The sequence below is a fragment of the Ipomoea nil genome, unplaced genomic scaffold (genome assembly GCF_001879475.1).
Source record: "Ipomoea nil cultivar Tokyo-kokei standard unplaced genomic scaffold, Asagao_1.1 scaffold0268, whole genome shotgun sequence".
In the NCBI taxonomy this organism is placed as follows: domain Eukaryota; kingdom Viridiplantae; phylum Streptophyta; class Magnoliopsida; order Solanales; family Convolvulaceae; genus Ipomoea; species Ipomoea nil.
In genome coordinates this window covers 3,592,606-3,608,987 of record NW_017616696.1, presented here as the reverse complement: position 1 = coordinate 3,608,987, position 16,382 = coordinate 3,592,606, and the positions used below count along the sequence as shown (strand labels likewise).

At 35.3% G+C, this 16,382-nt stretch overlaps 1 protein-coding gene across 2 annotated transcripts; it reads right to left on the bottom strand.

Annotated features, from left to right (window-relative positions):
- Positions 1 to 2,005: 2,005 nt before the first annotated feature.
- On the bottom strand, positions 2,006 to 9,008 carry LOC109148772 (ethylene-insensitive protein 2-like). Of its 2 annotated transcripts, XM_019296501.1 has the most exons (8): positions 8,884 to 9,008; positions 7,523 to 8,259; positions 7,164 to 7,250; positions 6,946 to 7,056; positions 6,585 to 6,797; positions 6,267 to 6,467; positions 2,938 to 5,607; positions 2,006 to 2,675 (listed from the first exon to the last, which is right to left on the bottom strand). In XM_019296501.1, the coding sequence occupies exons 2-8, from the start codon at positions 7,769 to 7,771 to the stop codon at positions 2,313 to 2,315; spliced, it is 3,894 nt and encodes a 1,297-aa protein (XP_019152046.1). In that variant the 5' UTR covers positions 7,772 to 8,259; positions 8,884 to 9,008; the 3' UTR covers positions 2,006 to 2,312. The 2 variants fall into 2 exon arrangements, with proteins under 2 accessions (XP_019152046.1, XP_019152054.1); XM_019296509.1 differs by lacking the exon at positions 8,884 to 9,008 and having other exon boundaries at positions 7,164 to 7,306; positions 7,523 to 7,946.
- Positions 9,009 to 16,382: the final 7,374 nt, after the last annotated feature.

Sequence of the window (16,382 nt, the reverse complement as noted above, 5' to 3'; positions counted from 1 at the left end):
TAAAACTACAGAAGTAGAATATGGTCAAATATAAAGCTACAAAAGTAGAATTAGTTAATTTTGGAGTAGTTTCCCTGTTTAACGGGTTGTTAGTAGTGTTATCTCTAGTCCTGACTTCGGAATTGAATGACTTGAAACAATCATTATAAAAACACTTAAATATTTATCACAATTATCTTATATTGGATATTCAAAAAATTTATCTATATAGTATGCTCTTATACTAATTTTTCATGATGAAGTGATAAACTGCTGTGATACTGATTGTCCAGTCATCTTTTTTCAGAGCATGACTTTTAATATGGTTTATATATATAAAAGCTTTTGTTCAATAAAACTTTTAGTGAGGAGGGTGAAACTGAAAGTGGAATTGGAACTGGGTGACTTTTAATTTCAATCATTGTATCACTGGCGGTGTTCAATTAATTAATTATTTATTTATTTAATTATTTATTTATGTCATTAGTTTGTGAGATGGAAAAGACAATATTACCCATGTTAAATGGGGAGTAAAATTTTCTGGCAAAAATTGAACGGAAAATGCACCGGAAGGACCAAATTTGTTAAGAAAGTCATAGTCGTGGACCAATTCTACATGTTTTAAAAGTCGTGAATCAAAGTTGTTAGTGACACCATAGTCGTGGGACCAAAAGTGTAAAAAACTCGCTCATATCATATTAATTTTAAAAGTAAGCTTGGTGTAAAATCCTCTCACGTGAGACATAATACTTTTTAGTTAAGATATAATACTGTTGAGCATGTCTCATATAAGGAATGGAGCGGAGCGGAGTGGATCGAACCAATGGTGCAGGGGTATTTTTGCACATGTACATGTCTAGAGATGCCTATAAATACGTTATTTGTATCTCCCTTACGTATACACATTACCGAACCATATAAATATTGTCTTCTTTATTTTTATTTTCTACCATTATTATTGTTTCTTGTTCTCATTAATCTTAGCAATACTTTTCTATGCACCCATAAAAAGTGTTACACATCTCACGGTAAGATCATATTCTAATTTTAAAATGTACATGGAAAACCTATGTATGATAAAACATAAAGTACTTGTTTAGTAAATAACTTTGACCCAAAAAAAAAAAAAAAAAAAAAAAAAAAAAAAATCAACAAAGTTAATCATATCAGATTCTAATTTTAAAATGTACATGGAAAACCTATGTATGATAAAACATAAAGTACTTGTTTAGTAAATAACTTTGACCCAAAAAAAAAAAAAAAAAAAAAAAAAATCAACAAAGTTAATCATATCAGAAAACTCAAGCATATAAAGTTCATCTAAACAAGTAAGAATTTAGGTTGAAACCCCACCCAAAATGGAAGTTCCAAAATTGTGAAATTGAAACACCAAACCCTTTAGGGGCGTTTGGTTCAGATATATAACATAACCAAGGGAATGTGACATTCCAAAGTTCACATTCCGGTGTTTGGTTCATATTATCTTAGGGAATCTAACATTCCCAAGGAATGTCACATTCCCTCCACATAGGATTTTGAAGGGAATGTGATTCCCTTCAAAATCTTAGGTAATGTAAGATAACCTTGGTTATGTTAGTTTATTATATATATATATATATATATATATATATATATATATATATATATATATATATATATATATATATATATATATATTTGTAATTATATATATTTTTATTTTTATTATGTTATGTTATGTTAGCATATAAAATAATTTTGTTTCTCAAGTTCAAGATTTTAGTTAATATTTTAAAATCATGTAATTATATATGATACCGTTATCTTATTTATTTATTTTAATTTTTAAATATATTAAAATATGTTAAGGATATTATAGTGTGTATAAAAAATAACCCTAAACCAAACAGGATTATATTACATACCCCAATTTTAACCAAACACAGGAATCTAACATTCCCAGCAATCTAAGGTAATCTGACAATCCGTGAACCAAACGACCCCTTAAAATTTGCTGTGGGGAGGTAAAGCTGGAAGGGTTCTCAGGTAAACCAAAAGTTGAAATGGTAATGTACAATTTTTTTTTACCACATTTTCTCCCAATTTCCTTTGACTGCTGCAAATTACATAGCTGAGTACAATTTGTATCCTATGTATGTGCTACATGCTGGTTGAAGTACAAATTAAAGGAAAACTGAAACTGAAGAAACTACTACAAAATACACATTAGATAGAGAAACAGAACAGCAAGTGAAGAATCTGCATGTTTGAAGATGAGTTGCAGAAAGAGAGTAAAACCCAGATGGCATCTTGGATCCATCCAATCTCTGCTGCCATGAACTGAGCAAAAAAATCTAGTAAGGGGTTGAAGGTGGCACATTCCGCGATTCTTGAAACCCGACTGCTTTGTTTGATAATCTGCGTTTGTACCGTTTAAGCACCGATGCCAGGTTTTCTTTTCCTTTGGGAAAAGCCACATCACCGGCCGCTGTGCCTGCACGCCCTTTACGACTAGAGATTGCGATCTCGATGTCTTTGATTTTTTCCACGAGCATTGGTGCCGTTGTGCATTTTCCCCATCCCTGTTTTGCAGGCATGGGCAAATTTCCGTTTGGAGCTGATATGTTTGATCTTTGTTGCTGGCCTACCGGAAACGCTAGGCACAAACAGGGAGTCATTGGCGAATGGGGCTTGAAAAATGCGAGATCGATTATGCCCTGGAGCAGGAAAGTTTGGGATAATTATGTGTCATTAGGCACCTAAAAAGCATTGTTTTAGTCAATGTTAAAAAATCGCTAGGTGCCCTCTAGGCGCCTGGGGACCGCCTAGAGCGCCTAGGCGGGCACCTAGGAGGCCGAGGGCGCCTAGAGTGCCTAGGCGGGCGCCTAGGAGGCCCGAGCACCTAGCGCCTAGGCGCGATTTTTGCAACACTGGTTTTAGTCAACCAAAAATCCAGACAGGAAAAGAAAAGAAGCGAACCTGAAGACGATTGAGTACAAAGGTATATTTCCCCCAGAGCTCGGGCCTGCTTTCCGTAAGTGAAAGCTCGAGAATCCTGTGAATGCACCAGATCCCGAAGCTTACAATCAGATCCAGTTTCCAGATGCACCCTTCTCCACAATGCGGGATGGACGTCATCAAGAACTTGGTGCAATCAAACTCGTCGGTTTTTGATGCAGAGCCCGAGGGTTTCCTGTTGGGAGGTGATTCCCCCATTGCATTAATCTCTCTCATTTCAGCTTCATACAAAAATCTTTCCCTTGTAGCAACACCATATACGAGATCCTCATCCGCTCCATCGTCTAGCCTAAACAACCATTCCGACCCTTCGAGCTTCAGAAGTTTCACAATACAACTCCTAAAGGACTGAAGAAGCCTCGCCTCCAACTCCATCATCAATCCAGATTCCCGAGTAAATGAACTCTGCATAGCTCCAAAACGATCACCACGAATATTGCCACTCTTAGCAGTGCCACCAAATCGTTCGAAAGGCTGTCTGGCCCATAGCGACCCCGTTGCAGAATTTGAACTAAACTGTAAGGGAATAGCACCTCTACACGCTTTGGAAGGAGAAGGTTGATCAAATCCCGGAGGACCACCAACCCTCTGCGAAGGACTCAAATAGCTACTACGTTCATACGGTGAGCGCCCCGAAGATTGCACATACCCCATTGAACTTCTCTCGAGCAGCAAAGATTCCCGATTAGGGACATAGAGTTTCTTGATGTCTGGCGAGCTATGAAATTTCTTTGCACTTGCTGTGCAACCTATGTTCTCGGCATTCCCAGAAGGATTGAGATCGTTTAAATTATTTCCAGACAGCAGTGAAGTATTTCTAGACGTAGGAACATTTCCAAACCCGGGTGGTGCCCTGCTACTCAAGCTGCTCTGTGGCTTCTGCCCATAAGCAGAGGGATAGAACTCCGAAGAATTTGAGGTAAAATTTTGGGATTTTGGAATCGGTGACTCCACTTTACCATTCGAATAACCAGTTCTTCCATTAGCAATTCGATTAAGGTAGGCAAGTTCATACCCATGAATAGTAGCAGGTTGTTGATCATAGCCTGAAGATGATGTCGGAATGTGCATGCTGGAATAGCGCCTCTCACCCGATTCTAGAGTATCGTGGCTTAAACTTCGTACATATGCATCTAACAGTTGCAAGTGAGCAGACTGCGATGAATATGGATCCTTCTGAGCTCCATCACCAAAGTTTCCCATTTGCTGCTTGTGGGAATACAAATTCGAATTTATCAACAAATCTCCGGACCCTTTTACACTCATAGATGATAAATATGCATTAGACTCCTTCCGAATGCTTTCTAATTTCAGGGATCCAGAAGGAGGTTTAGGATCCATCTTCGACTCCACGCCAAGCAATATATCGAGTTTCTTCGACTTTGCTTCTTGAGTGGCCTGCCCGTGAGAATCAAACAACTGTCCCCAAAACTCATCGAGAACTACAGTTAAGTGCCGCCTTGCTGCACGACCAAGTCCTAATCTGGATAAACTTCCAGTGCCATTCCCGATATCATCGTTTTTTCCACCGATACTCTTGAATGATCCAGGACCCTCGAAACTCGAAAACTGACTATTTGCAGATACCTCTTTTGTCACCTCTTCTGGCACCCAGGAATCTCCTTCATCATCCTTGTCATTCTGATGATTATCACCTTCAATATGAAGTGTCTTCTCTACAACATCTACCGGTTTAGATGTCAAGCTGCTGCTATCTTCTGCTGAAACATCATCATAAACAGTGTTCCTTGGAACAGTGTCCCCTGCAGATATTGATAGCTCTGGATCACACTTAGATTTGTTTGCAAAAGTTATTTCAGATTTATTCTCATCAATGGTAGTGAGATGAGGAAATGTCTCGAAATCCGGTAGTGTTTCTGGCAAGTTCGGTTCAGGATACGGAGTTGATAAATTCGAATGGCTCCCTAACAATTTACCCAACTGTAATGTAGGTTCCTGCCTATTTGTAGACCGCTCTAAATTAAATCTAGATTCATTGGCATCGACTTTTTTCCCAATTGGAGGTGACTCGGGCACAGGAGTTCGAATGTCCCAATATAACGCCTGAGGATCAAATGTGGAGCTTGCAGATTTCATCGGAGTGGCGGCTAACCACAACATCAACCCCAGCGAAGAAAAAGCAGCAACGAGAAGGACAATATATGGAACCGATACACTGCTTCCAATATTCCACTTCAAATAGCTCACCCATTCACTATTTCCAAATACCATCTCTGTTACAAACACGATTTTGAGGCCAAGCATGCCAAAGAATGTGCCCAGAGACAAAAGCTCGGAGAGGGGCGAAATCTTGTGAGCGCCCATTATTGATCGGGATGAAGCGACTCTGAAAAGGGGAATAACAGCAGATGGAAGCACAAGGGCTACCCCAACCTGTGTACATATCAGCATCTGATAAAGGCCTTCGGCTCCTGAAGTCCAAACACAATAGAGAGCTGGCACGATTGCCATAATTCTGACCGTCACGTGATGAAGCCAACCCGGAAGCTCCATTCCAAACAAATCATGCACTACTGCTTGCTTACCAAGATCCCAAGTGAGTGCAGTGATTTGATTGGAGAAAAACATGACCAACACTACTACAAATGTTACCAGTGAACTCCAAAAAACCTGTATCACCAATCCACTATTCTAGTCAACATCAAATCAAATATGATAAAAACACAGTATTTTGGATGTTGTTATAAGGAAAATGCTCTTTTCCCCTCCTGATTATCACCTCCAAACTTTGCCCTCATGATGTGGCTTTTATTCATTTGGTGCCAATGAATTAGTTAACCCACCACTAACTAATAAATAAATTTAATCACCAATTACATGATGACACCTCGGCCCTATTTGGTAAATGGCTGTTAGCTTATAGCGGTTAGCTGTTTGGGTTAAGGGGTATAACTAGTTGATAACATTAGCTAACTATAGAAAGTGTTTGGTAAATTAGCTGTTAGCTGATAGCTGTTTGGTATAATTTCTTTTCTCAAAAAGCTAATTGAAAGAGTTGCTTTAGGCAGCTTTTTGAATTTTAGAATTTTGGAGTTACAAAAAGATGATTAACCAAACACTTATATTGGTTTTTTAACCAAGTCAAACAGCTAATAGTGGTCAAATAAGCCAAAATTGACTGATAAGCTAACTATTTTACCAAACAGGTCATGAGGGGAAATACAGGAGGGGTTTGTAGCATTGCTCTTGTTATAATAATTATAATATTAATATTATTACTCCACTTAATAATTCATATAAGAATAGTATTTTTTTAAATAAAATCTGACCTGATCATGCAATGACAATGCGTCCTGAAATGTGAGTAAAACAAGGCCACTACTCCCACTAGTACTATTGTAGAAAACACTAGCTGCCGAATTCACTAGCACATAATTAACCAGGAAAATGCCACTGAAAATGCAAACAATGGCAAAAAAATGGTCATTGCACAGAGCTTCCTTCAAAAGCTTTTTTGATCCCTGATCTCGCTGCAAAAATAAATTATCGGTTATAAAGCTCAGAAGCATATTGACTTAACAAAAATTAGAGAACTTTACATTCATAAGAGAGAGAGAGAGAGAGAGAGAGAGAGAGAGAGAGAGAACCTGTACAATAGAAGAGTGCAGGTAAAAATTGTGTGGCATGATACTTGCTCCAAGTAGACTCATCAATGCAAATGCACTGTCCCCATTTAATTTCGTCAGCATCCCGTCCATGGATATTGGATTTTCGGGTTGACTTATTATCATTCCAATAACATAAGAAAGTAGTATGAAGCTCGCCCAGCAAATGCTTAGGAATCTTGCACTGCCATTATCCTAAAATAAAAATAATATGAAATTAGCTTTATCAGTCCCATTAAGAAAAAAGAAAAAATAGTTAGTCTGGAGGATGGCTAAGAGCCATCACTTGCCAGTAATAAAGACAAAAGCTAATTACGAGACTATTTTAAGATAAGCGGCTTACTACGAGAGAAGAAATGAGTGGCAACAAAACAGCATTAGTTGCTGTCAGAAAGATGCAACTAAGTAAGTCAAATCCAAACACAGCCTTTAGCCCATATGCAGTGCCCAAAACCTATCAGATTGCAAATTTTAAGCACAGGATTAGCCAAAAGTAGCTAAAGAGAAAGAAAACTACATAAATGAACAGAGAAAATAATCAAATATAAAAGCTTGTACTACCATTGTGAGGTCCAATGCAATAACTGAAATCTCAGCTTGAACTCCAAGAAATATGCATGTAACTTTGTCATACTCCTCACTGCATATCTTTGATATCACCAAGTTCAAAGTTGTTATTGCTTGGTTCACCAGTAACACAAAAACTTCAAAGAAAAAAGAGAAGCGGAAGAATAAGGAATATTTTGTTCCTATTGGGCACCATGGAATGGTTTTACAAATATACGTAGAATTCCCTTTGAATGTGTTCAATAATTGCAATGAAAATTGTTCAAACAATCTAACATCAAATTGTTAAGCTTATAAGGTTGCTCGATGATAATGTCAACGACAAGAAGAAAATAGCAAACTGAGATCCATACCTGGGCAAGATCTCTGCCTGTAACCACTGCAATACGAGCTGACAAGTACTGACACAAAATTGCTCCTAAATTAAACAGAAGTAATACAATCATCAAATTGACCCCACAACGGGCACCTCCTTCAACAAACACAGCCCATTTGCCGGGGTCCACATATCCTACTGCAATCAATAGCACAGGCGCAATAGTGGAAAGAAGTCTTTGAAGTTTATTTGGTTGATAATGAGCAGCCAGTGCCTCAGATTCCATTTCTTTTAATTCCTCCAAGATAGACCAATTAAGCTTCAAAGATTATTGAGCTATCCAGAAACGGAGAATGTGCAACAGAAAGTAGCCAAACATATAGCCAGCCGTAGGAACTCAATTCTATGAAAAATTCTACCTCTAACTAGGTTCTTTACACAGACTTCTATGATAAATGGATTTAGCCAAGGGAAAAGAAAAACCCAAAACCTTCAACTTTGTACAGACTTCTAAAAACCTATTGGCTATTGCTTTAATTTCAGAACCAATAGAGGAAAGGAAAATCCAATGTTCTAGAGGAGCTGACAATCCATATCACCTTCGTGCCAATATCCATGTCATCTCAAAACCCCGGAATTTCCAGCCTCATCAATAGCAGGGAAACAAAATCACATGAATCAAAGCTCCTTAATATGTAGATCTAAGAACCAAATAATTTATAAACCACAGCCAAACTGCAGAAAGACCCTTGACCGAACAACCGTTTACTTTTCCTGATTCATTAAAATGCTTAGAGAATCAGTATGAGAAGTGTAAGTATATAAGCGCATACTACCATTAGCATAAAATAAAAATAATAAAAATACAAGGGTGAATGCATTAAGAAGAAGAAACTGAATCTTTCAAAACTTGATAGAGCAAAATATGGCTATGCTATCACATGCCAATAAAAATATCAATTGCAGAAAATTAGAACTGCCATTAAGTTAACCAGTTAGCTGCACAAATCACACTAATTGGGAATTAAGGTCAACAAGTAACAAGAAGTCAAAATTCAGTGCTTTTAAACAGAAAGTATAAACAAATGCAAGAATTACAAATCTGGAATGCAGAATTCCATGATAAACTATAGTTTTATGCTTGTATAAATCCCATTCAGATGGCAAATTTAATATTTACAACAGCCTCTGTTTCCCTTGGAGAAGTGGGCACAACCCAAATTGCAAAAAGAATACAGAAAATATATTTAAAAAAAAAAAAAAAAACCTTTGTCGAAGTGTAACGCCACCAAAGCAGATCTTTGCGAAGAATTAAACCCAAAATATCATAAAAGAATTCTCAAAACCCAGAAAACAGAGCAAAAGATCACCAAATTGAAGCTCCAAGCTAACACTCACCACCATGGATCTGAAACTGAAGCAAATGATACAGACCCATTTCACAGATTTCCATAAAGATACACTAACACGCCAAAAGATAACAAAATACACCCCCGCACACACAAACATGGGCGCAAACTTAAAGACAGATTGATATAGGACAAGTGGCAACCCACTATTAGGGTTTCCATCGCTGTTTACCTTGTTGTATCTATCTGTCCTCGGAGTTGGATCAGAGGCTTTTATGAAGCCACGCGTTGATTGATATCTACAGCCAGAGCCTACAATACATACAGACAATATAAACAGAAATCATAGAGAGATGAAGGAGAGTTGTGAGTTATGGAGTTTGAGCTGAGGGAGTGTAGAGAGAGAAAAGTATAGATATTTATACAGAGAGTGTATATATAGTTAGGGTGGCTCTTCAAGACTCGAAGCTATCTTGTACTGAGGGAGATGAGAGATCACGTAGTCAAAAGTTGAAGATAGCGAGAACTAAAAGACTGTCTTTTTTTTCTTTTTTTTTCTTTTTTTGGGTTTTTCGAGTAGGATTGCCCTTTGCTTGCGCTAATTGCACATGTAGGAACTAGTTGGATATCTGTAATCTGTCCAGTTCAAGAAATCTTGAATTTAATTATATATATTGATGATTTTTTTTAGATCCTAGACTCCTTATAGTATCTCCATACTTGTAGTTTTTCTTTTCCCGCATAGACAGCTCAATTGGTCACAAAAATTAAACTTTGAAAGAATGACCAGGGATCGAGTCTCACCAGTCACAGTGTGGAAGCAACCTCTCCAAGTGAGGGAGGGTTCCGGTTCATGTTCAATTGAGTACTCCTCCCAAACATTAAATTTTTACGCACCTAGGAGCACGTGCAGTGTACGCGCCTGCGGGGTGCGTTGCGTTGAACATGCAAACAAACGCTGTCATTTCTCCATGTGGGCCCCACATGCTTAGTCCAAAAAACTCTCCTCTACAAAGACCCAATAGCTTTTATCTCCTCCACATCAGTCTAATTAATAATTAATTTGTTTTGTATATTATGAGACTGTCTAAATAATATTTTAAACATTATTATAAAACGACTTATGTATAAATTTCTATGGTACACTCCTCCTGTAAAGACCTAGAAGCTTCTCTCTCCACATCAATCTAATTAATAATTAATTTGTTTTGTATATTATGAAACTGTCTAAATAATATTTTAAATATTATTATAAAACGGATTATGTATAAATTTTTATCGTCTATTGTATTTACCGTGTCTCATGTTTTGTTGAGTATTACTCCTATTGAAGCACAAAGAGTCGATACCACATGGGCTCAACTCATGACTTCTCATTTGGGAAGGCCACTTCATTCTTCCCATTTGAAAAGTCATTTCATGTTATTAGACCACAAGATTATTGGCAATATTTCTTAAAATTATATATCTTATTTTATTTAAAAAACTTTGTATAATTCTATTAAATACAAAATGTCATTAAAAAAGTTATAAAGTTTTTTCTAACTTACTTAAGTTTTTGTGTGAGGAATAAAGGAAGAAAATGAAAAGAAAGTAAGATATTTTTAATGTACAGTTGGAGATATTAATAATTATTAAAATTAAAATCTCACATTGTATTTACTACTTTTTATAAAATCAACTCCTTTTAAAATACTTTTCTTTGTACTTTTATGTCACTAAAATTTATGGTGACAGCCAGGTGTTTTAGGGTTTTCTTATTTTTAGAGTACAGTTTCCAATATTGCAAGATCACTTTTTTTTTAATGAACTGTTGCCCATTTTTATTTATAGTAAAAAACATTATAATACCACATATAAAAATGTTATTAAAATAGAAAATTACAGCTTATGTATTTAGTATCATTTTTTTAAAAAAAAATACACTTTTTTTTTTTTGGTAGGGGAAAGGGCCAAAGGCCCCAAACTTCTTAAATTATAAATTTATTCTCATATTTGAGACTTTTCTTTTAGTATTACATATTGATTCTGTTACATTGTAGTATCTGTTCATACATATTTTCTCAACCTACTGAAACACAAAGAGTTAATGCATCCATTGAAGTTCGAACATGTGATCTCTCATTTTAGAAGAATTATTTGGTTTAACTCATTTTTCACTTTTTCATCACCTTTTTTCTATTTTCATTTTTAGCTTATGTCCCGCTTGAGTTATTTAATTCTTAAAAAAAAAAAAGAAAAAAAAAAAAAACATTGAAATGGACAAATGAATAGTACTTGGGAATACATTTTACTCCCTCCATTCCATTTTGTTTGTGTGATTCGGTTAATGAGGTTTGACTGATGTTATTTTTAATTCAAATTTTCATAATATTAAGTTTAGTATTATTATATAAAATTTATATATTTAGAAACTACATTAAAAATATTATTAAATTAAAAAAAAATTAAACAATGAAGAAATTGTTTATTTGACCCATGAATAATAAACAGAAAAAGTAAAATGTGATTTTTCATTTCTGATTATTTTGTATCTAAAATGAAAATGTGTATATATAGTCATGGGACCAAAAGTTTTTTATTTTTTAAAGATAATAATTGTAGGGTTAAAAGTATACATAATTTTTTTAAAAATAAATAAAATATTCATCCATCTAAAATGAAAATGTTGAAAATTAAGTCAACATAGAATAGAAGTTTGATGGGATAAGGGTCAAATAGACCCTTCAACTATAGGCCAAAGTGCAATTAGCCCCTTAAATTAGACTCTATTACATTGTATAGTAGTATCTGTCCAAACATACTTTCTCAACCTAATGAAGCACAAAAAGTCAACAACGCCTCCACTGAGGCTCAATCTCATGATCTCCCACATGGGGGAGCTAGGTCATTACATGCTATCTGAGCACAAAATGCTTGGCAATTAAGTTAATTAACATGTTACATCTAAATCACATGTAATTTTTTAAAATTTTTTTTACAAATTAATTAAAATAAAAAATATATTTTTAATTCAAATAAATTAATAATTTTTTTATTTAAAAAAAAAAAAAAAGGTCCAACGACCACTTCTTCGTCTTGTTGGACGGAGAAGCATGCCATGGCTTCTCCACCCAGTTGGATGGAGAAGCAAGCCATGGCTTCTTCATCCAGTTAGACGGAGAAGCCGGTCGTGACTTCTCCGTCCAGTTGGATGAAGAAGCCGGTCTGGCTTCTCCATCTAATTGAACGGAGAAGCAGACCATGGCTTCTCCGTCAAGGAGAAGCCAAGCATCCATTTTCTTTTTTTGTAAAATTTTTTTTAAAAAAAATATTTTACCTGCTATTACCTTGTGTTTACCTGTAAATTGAGCTAATTACATAAATTTAAGAAGTTATTTACTTAATTGCATACAAGTGAAGAGATGAAAGACCTAATTGGAGCTTTTGTTAATTTATGGAGCTAATTGCACTTTGACTTATTGAAACGCCTATTTGACCATTATATATCTCAAGTTTGATCAATGTAAAGGGATTGAATAATACTAGACATAATAATTGTGCATGCAACACCATGCCCTAATTTTTTTTTTTTTTTTTTGAATGCTACTAGCTCTATTACATTGTAGTATCTGTTCATATACTTTCTCAACCTACTGAAACACAAAGAGCTAATAACGCCTCCACTGAGGCTCGAACTTACAACCTTCCAAATGGAAGTCCAACCCGGGTACCATTGGACCACATAGTCCTGGTCCATGCCCTAATTAATATAATTATTATGTAAAAAAAATATTTAAATTGAATGTGAGAACATATAAAAATTGTACTTTATTTAATGTTAATGCTCCATCCGACAAAATTAATCAGCGCGGCGTACTTATCAAATTCAATTTAATATAACTTAGCAACAATATATAATCGTTGCGCTGGTCAGACATGAAAAAACACACATGGATTTATTTCATCAGCATTAATGCATTATTAGTAGTAATAATTTATTAATTAATTAGTTGATTTTCTTTTGTTTAATCAACCAATAAGATGAACTAAACATGCTCAATCTTGACACCATGTTCATGCTCCTAGTGGCGTGGCATGCAGATGTCTAATAATTGATAGGTGAGTTTTTTTTTTGTTTTTTTTTTTTTTAATTTTTTTTTATTTGTTAATGACTACCATCTAATCCTATCTATAGTAATTGTTTAACATTATGTCAACTCTCAAACTAGGATGGAACTCGAAATTTTTATGATTCTGAATTTTCTATGTACGTCTTTTGTTTTTTTTTTTTCTTCCTCTATGTTAATATGAGGGTTGTGAGGAGATTATATAAAGCTCCAAATGTAGATGTGCACCGTTGAAGAGATACAACTCATAAATTCATGGTGAATGCATTCTAGATCGGTTCTTATTGTAAATTGCATAATGAGTAAGTAAATTTATTTATTGAGTTTTAATATAATTAAGGAAAAGGGTCAAATAGGCCCTCAAACTTTAGCTAAAAAGTCAATTAACCCCTCTAACTTTGTAAAGGTGCAATTACACCCATAAACAATTCATTTTAACGCAATAAAGCCCAAGAACATGTAATTGACCTGCTATCATAGGTCAATAGAAATCCAGCCATCCTCCGGCAGAATTTTTCGGCAAAAAAAGTGACTTTTCAAGCAAAATCATTGTTGTATGTCCGACGCAATCTGCCTTCGCATTTCCAAAACACCCAAACCCCACCGTCGGACTCCTCTTCTTCCACTCTCCCTTTTTGTGTCCCATTATTCTCAATTCCTAAGCACAATTTTTACATTAGAAGGAACTGCACAGACCATACATAGATTAACACGCATTTAACATATAATGCTGGCTTTAATCGGCGTTTCTGGAACCGCATGCCCACCGCCGCGAGAGATCTCTCTAAGGCAACACCCTCCGCATCTTCCTTTACCGATGGGTTCAAACCTAGTTGCGATCTCCGCCTCTTCCTACGCACAGGCCGGCGCCGGCGGTTGGTAGTGCCGGAGAAACAGTTCCGGTAACAGCGGCAAGAGCAACAGTAGCGATCTCTGTGTTATCTCGTCAGCTTTCACTTTCTTCCTCGTCTCATTTATGTTGTTGGGCTCTATAGTTGCCCTCTATGCTCGCCTCCTGCTCACGCCTAATGTCCATGCGGGCCTGTCCATGAGGGCTCCTGGGCAATTGGTGTTTTCTATGGCGACTCTCCTTTAATCCCTCAAACCAATCGACGGCATGAGCTTCTTCTGCTACTTCTATTATTTATACTAATTTTAAGGATAAAGTTCTTGTTTTTATAAATTAGTTCATCTCCGATCGCCGATGACTTTTTGTCGGAAAGTTTCGTCGGAGGATGGCCAGATTTCTAATGACTTGTGATAGCAAGTTAATTACCTGTTGTTGGGCTTTATTGCATCAAAATAAGTTGTTTATGGGGGTAATTGCACCTTTAAAAAGTTAGAGGGGCTAATTGACTTTTTAGCTAAAGTTTGAGGGCCTATTTGACCCTTTTCCCATATAATTATCATGTCTTTAATTTTTTATGATACTGAATTTTCTATATATGTCTTCTGTTTTTTTTTTTTTTTTTTTTTTTTTTGAAAGCAACTAAATCCGTAGAATATATTAAAGGAAGACCAAAATAAAGTCTGGAGGGATAGAATCTCAGTACAACGAACTAGTCTAGCAAAAAGCTGAAGAAGTTAAAGTATGAACTATTAAATTTGCTAATCTAGAGACAAAATTAACGAAACATTGAACAAACGTGGACATGATAGATCTGCACTCGTCAACAATAAAATCGATATAGGAACGAAATGTGATGCTACTTGCGGACAAGTATCTCTGTAGGTTGGAGCAATCCGTGAGAAGCTCAACTCTAAGCACCCCTCGACCTTTAAGCCACGACAGAACTTCCTTACACGTCATAGACTCCGCCATGAGAGGTGATAGGCAATCAGGTAATTGGACGCTGAAGGCTGCAACGAAGCTGCTGTCGTGGGACTATGTATGGTCTTTTAATAATATAATATAATTCTAGTAAGATTTTATTTAGGGATAATTGCACTTTTTGTCCCTAAGTTATAAGGTAATTATAGAATTCGTCCCTGAGTGTTGGTCATGCTCACTTTTCATCCCTAAGTTATTATTGGCGTTGCACTTAGAAATGAAAAATGAGTATGACTAACACTTAGATACGAATTTTACAATTACCTTATAATTTAGGAACGAAAAGTACCATTTATTTAAGAATGGAGAAAAAATGTTTGCACCATGATGTGTGCGCTTGATGTCACTTAAAGAATGTTGGTTGAAGTTGAACACAATTCTTTTGCACTTCCCTCTATTAGTCATAACACCCCCCCCCCCCCCCCCCCCCCCCGGTCCATGGGAATTGTAATTCTTGGAAATGGAAAAATAGGAAAATGACTAAATTGTTGTTATTATTATTATTAAGGAAAATGACACTTTTCTCCCTAAGTTATATATTTATAGCACTTTTTTCCCATTAATTATTTATGTAAGCACATTAGTCCTCTCAATTATTTTAAAAGTGGTGGTTTTTTCCCCTAATATATTAAATTGACATTTCTACCCTTAAAGTAAACATTTTATTTATTTTACTTCTCCAACAAATTATTGCGTATATGTAGCAATTACCACAGTTCGGTTCGAACTGAACCAGGCACTATACCAATCGAATTAAAAGTTTTCGGTTATGATTCAGATCAAGAACCCAATATTTGGATTTCAATTTATTAAATTTAAGAATAAAAAAAAAAAAAACTGGATCATGAACCATGAACCGGCGGTTCCGGATCCGATTCGCGATTTTGAACCGTCTTTATTTTAAAATTTTATTTTTTATTTTAAAATAGTCTAAATTCAACAATAAATGTATTTTATTTTTTCAGTTCGGAACATGAACCGGCCATTCCGGTTCACGATTTTAATAAATTCTAAATATCGCGTTTTGATTATAAATTGTAATTGGAATATTTTGGTTTGGTTGCTATAGTATCTGTTTGGTTTGAACCAAATTATAGTAATAATTTGTTGGAAAAGAAAAATAAATGAATTATTTATTTTAAATATTTATTTTAATGGTAAATATGTCAATTTAACATTTCAGGGGGAAAAAGAGCCACTTAAATAATTCAGGGGAAAAAAGTACTATAAGTATATAACTCAAGGAGAAAAAGTGTCATTTTCCCTTATTATTATTACACAAGGGAATTTTAGTTTTTATATTACTTCTTCTTTTTTCATTCCTAATAATTCTATTTCTCCCACCAAACAATCTAATTTGAATTACTACTTTATTTCAACCTTATTCTTTTCCATCGAATTACAATTTCTTTTACTTCCCACCAAACACCCCATAAGGGGTTATGTACAAAAGTAATACATGTTTTAATTAATTTACCTTCTCATTATCTTGAAAGATGAATTTATGGGTTTAAGAAGTTGAAAATTTTGAGTTATATAAAAAAAAATGTGCTAATAATTTGATGATTTTGGATAACATGAGTAACTAAGATAAAGGTATTTTTTATC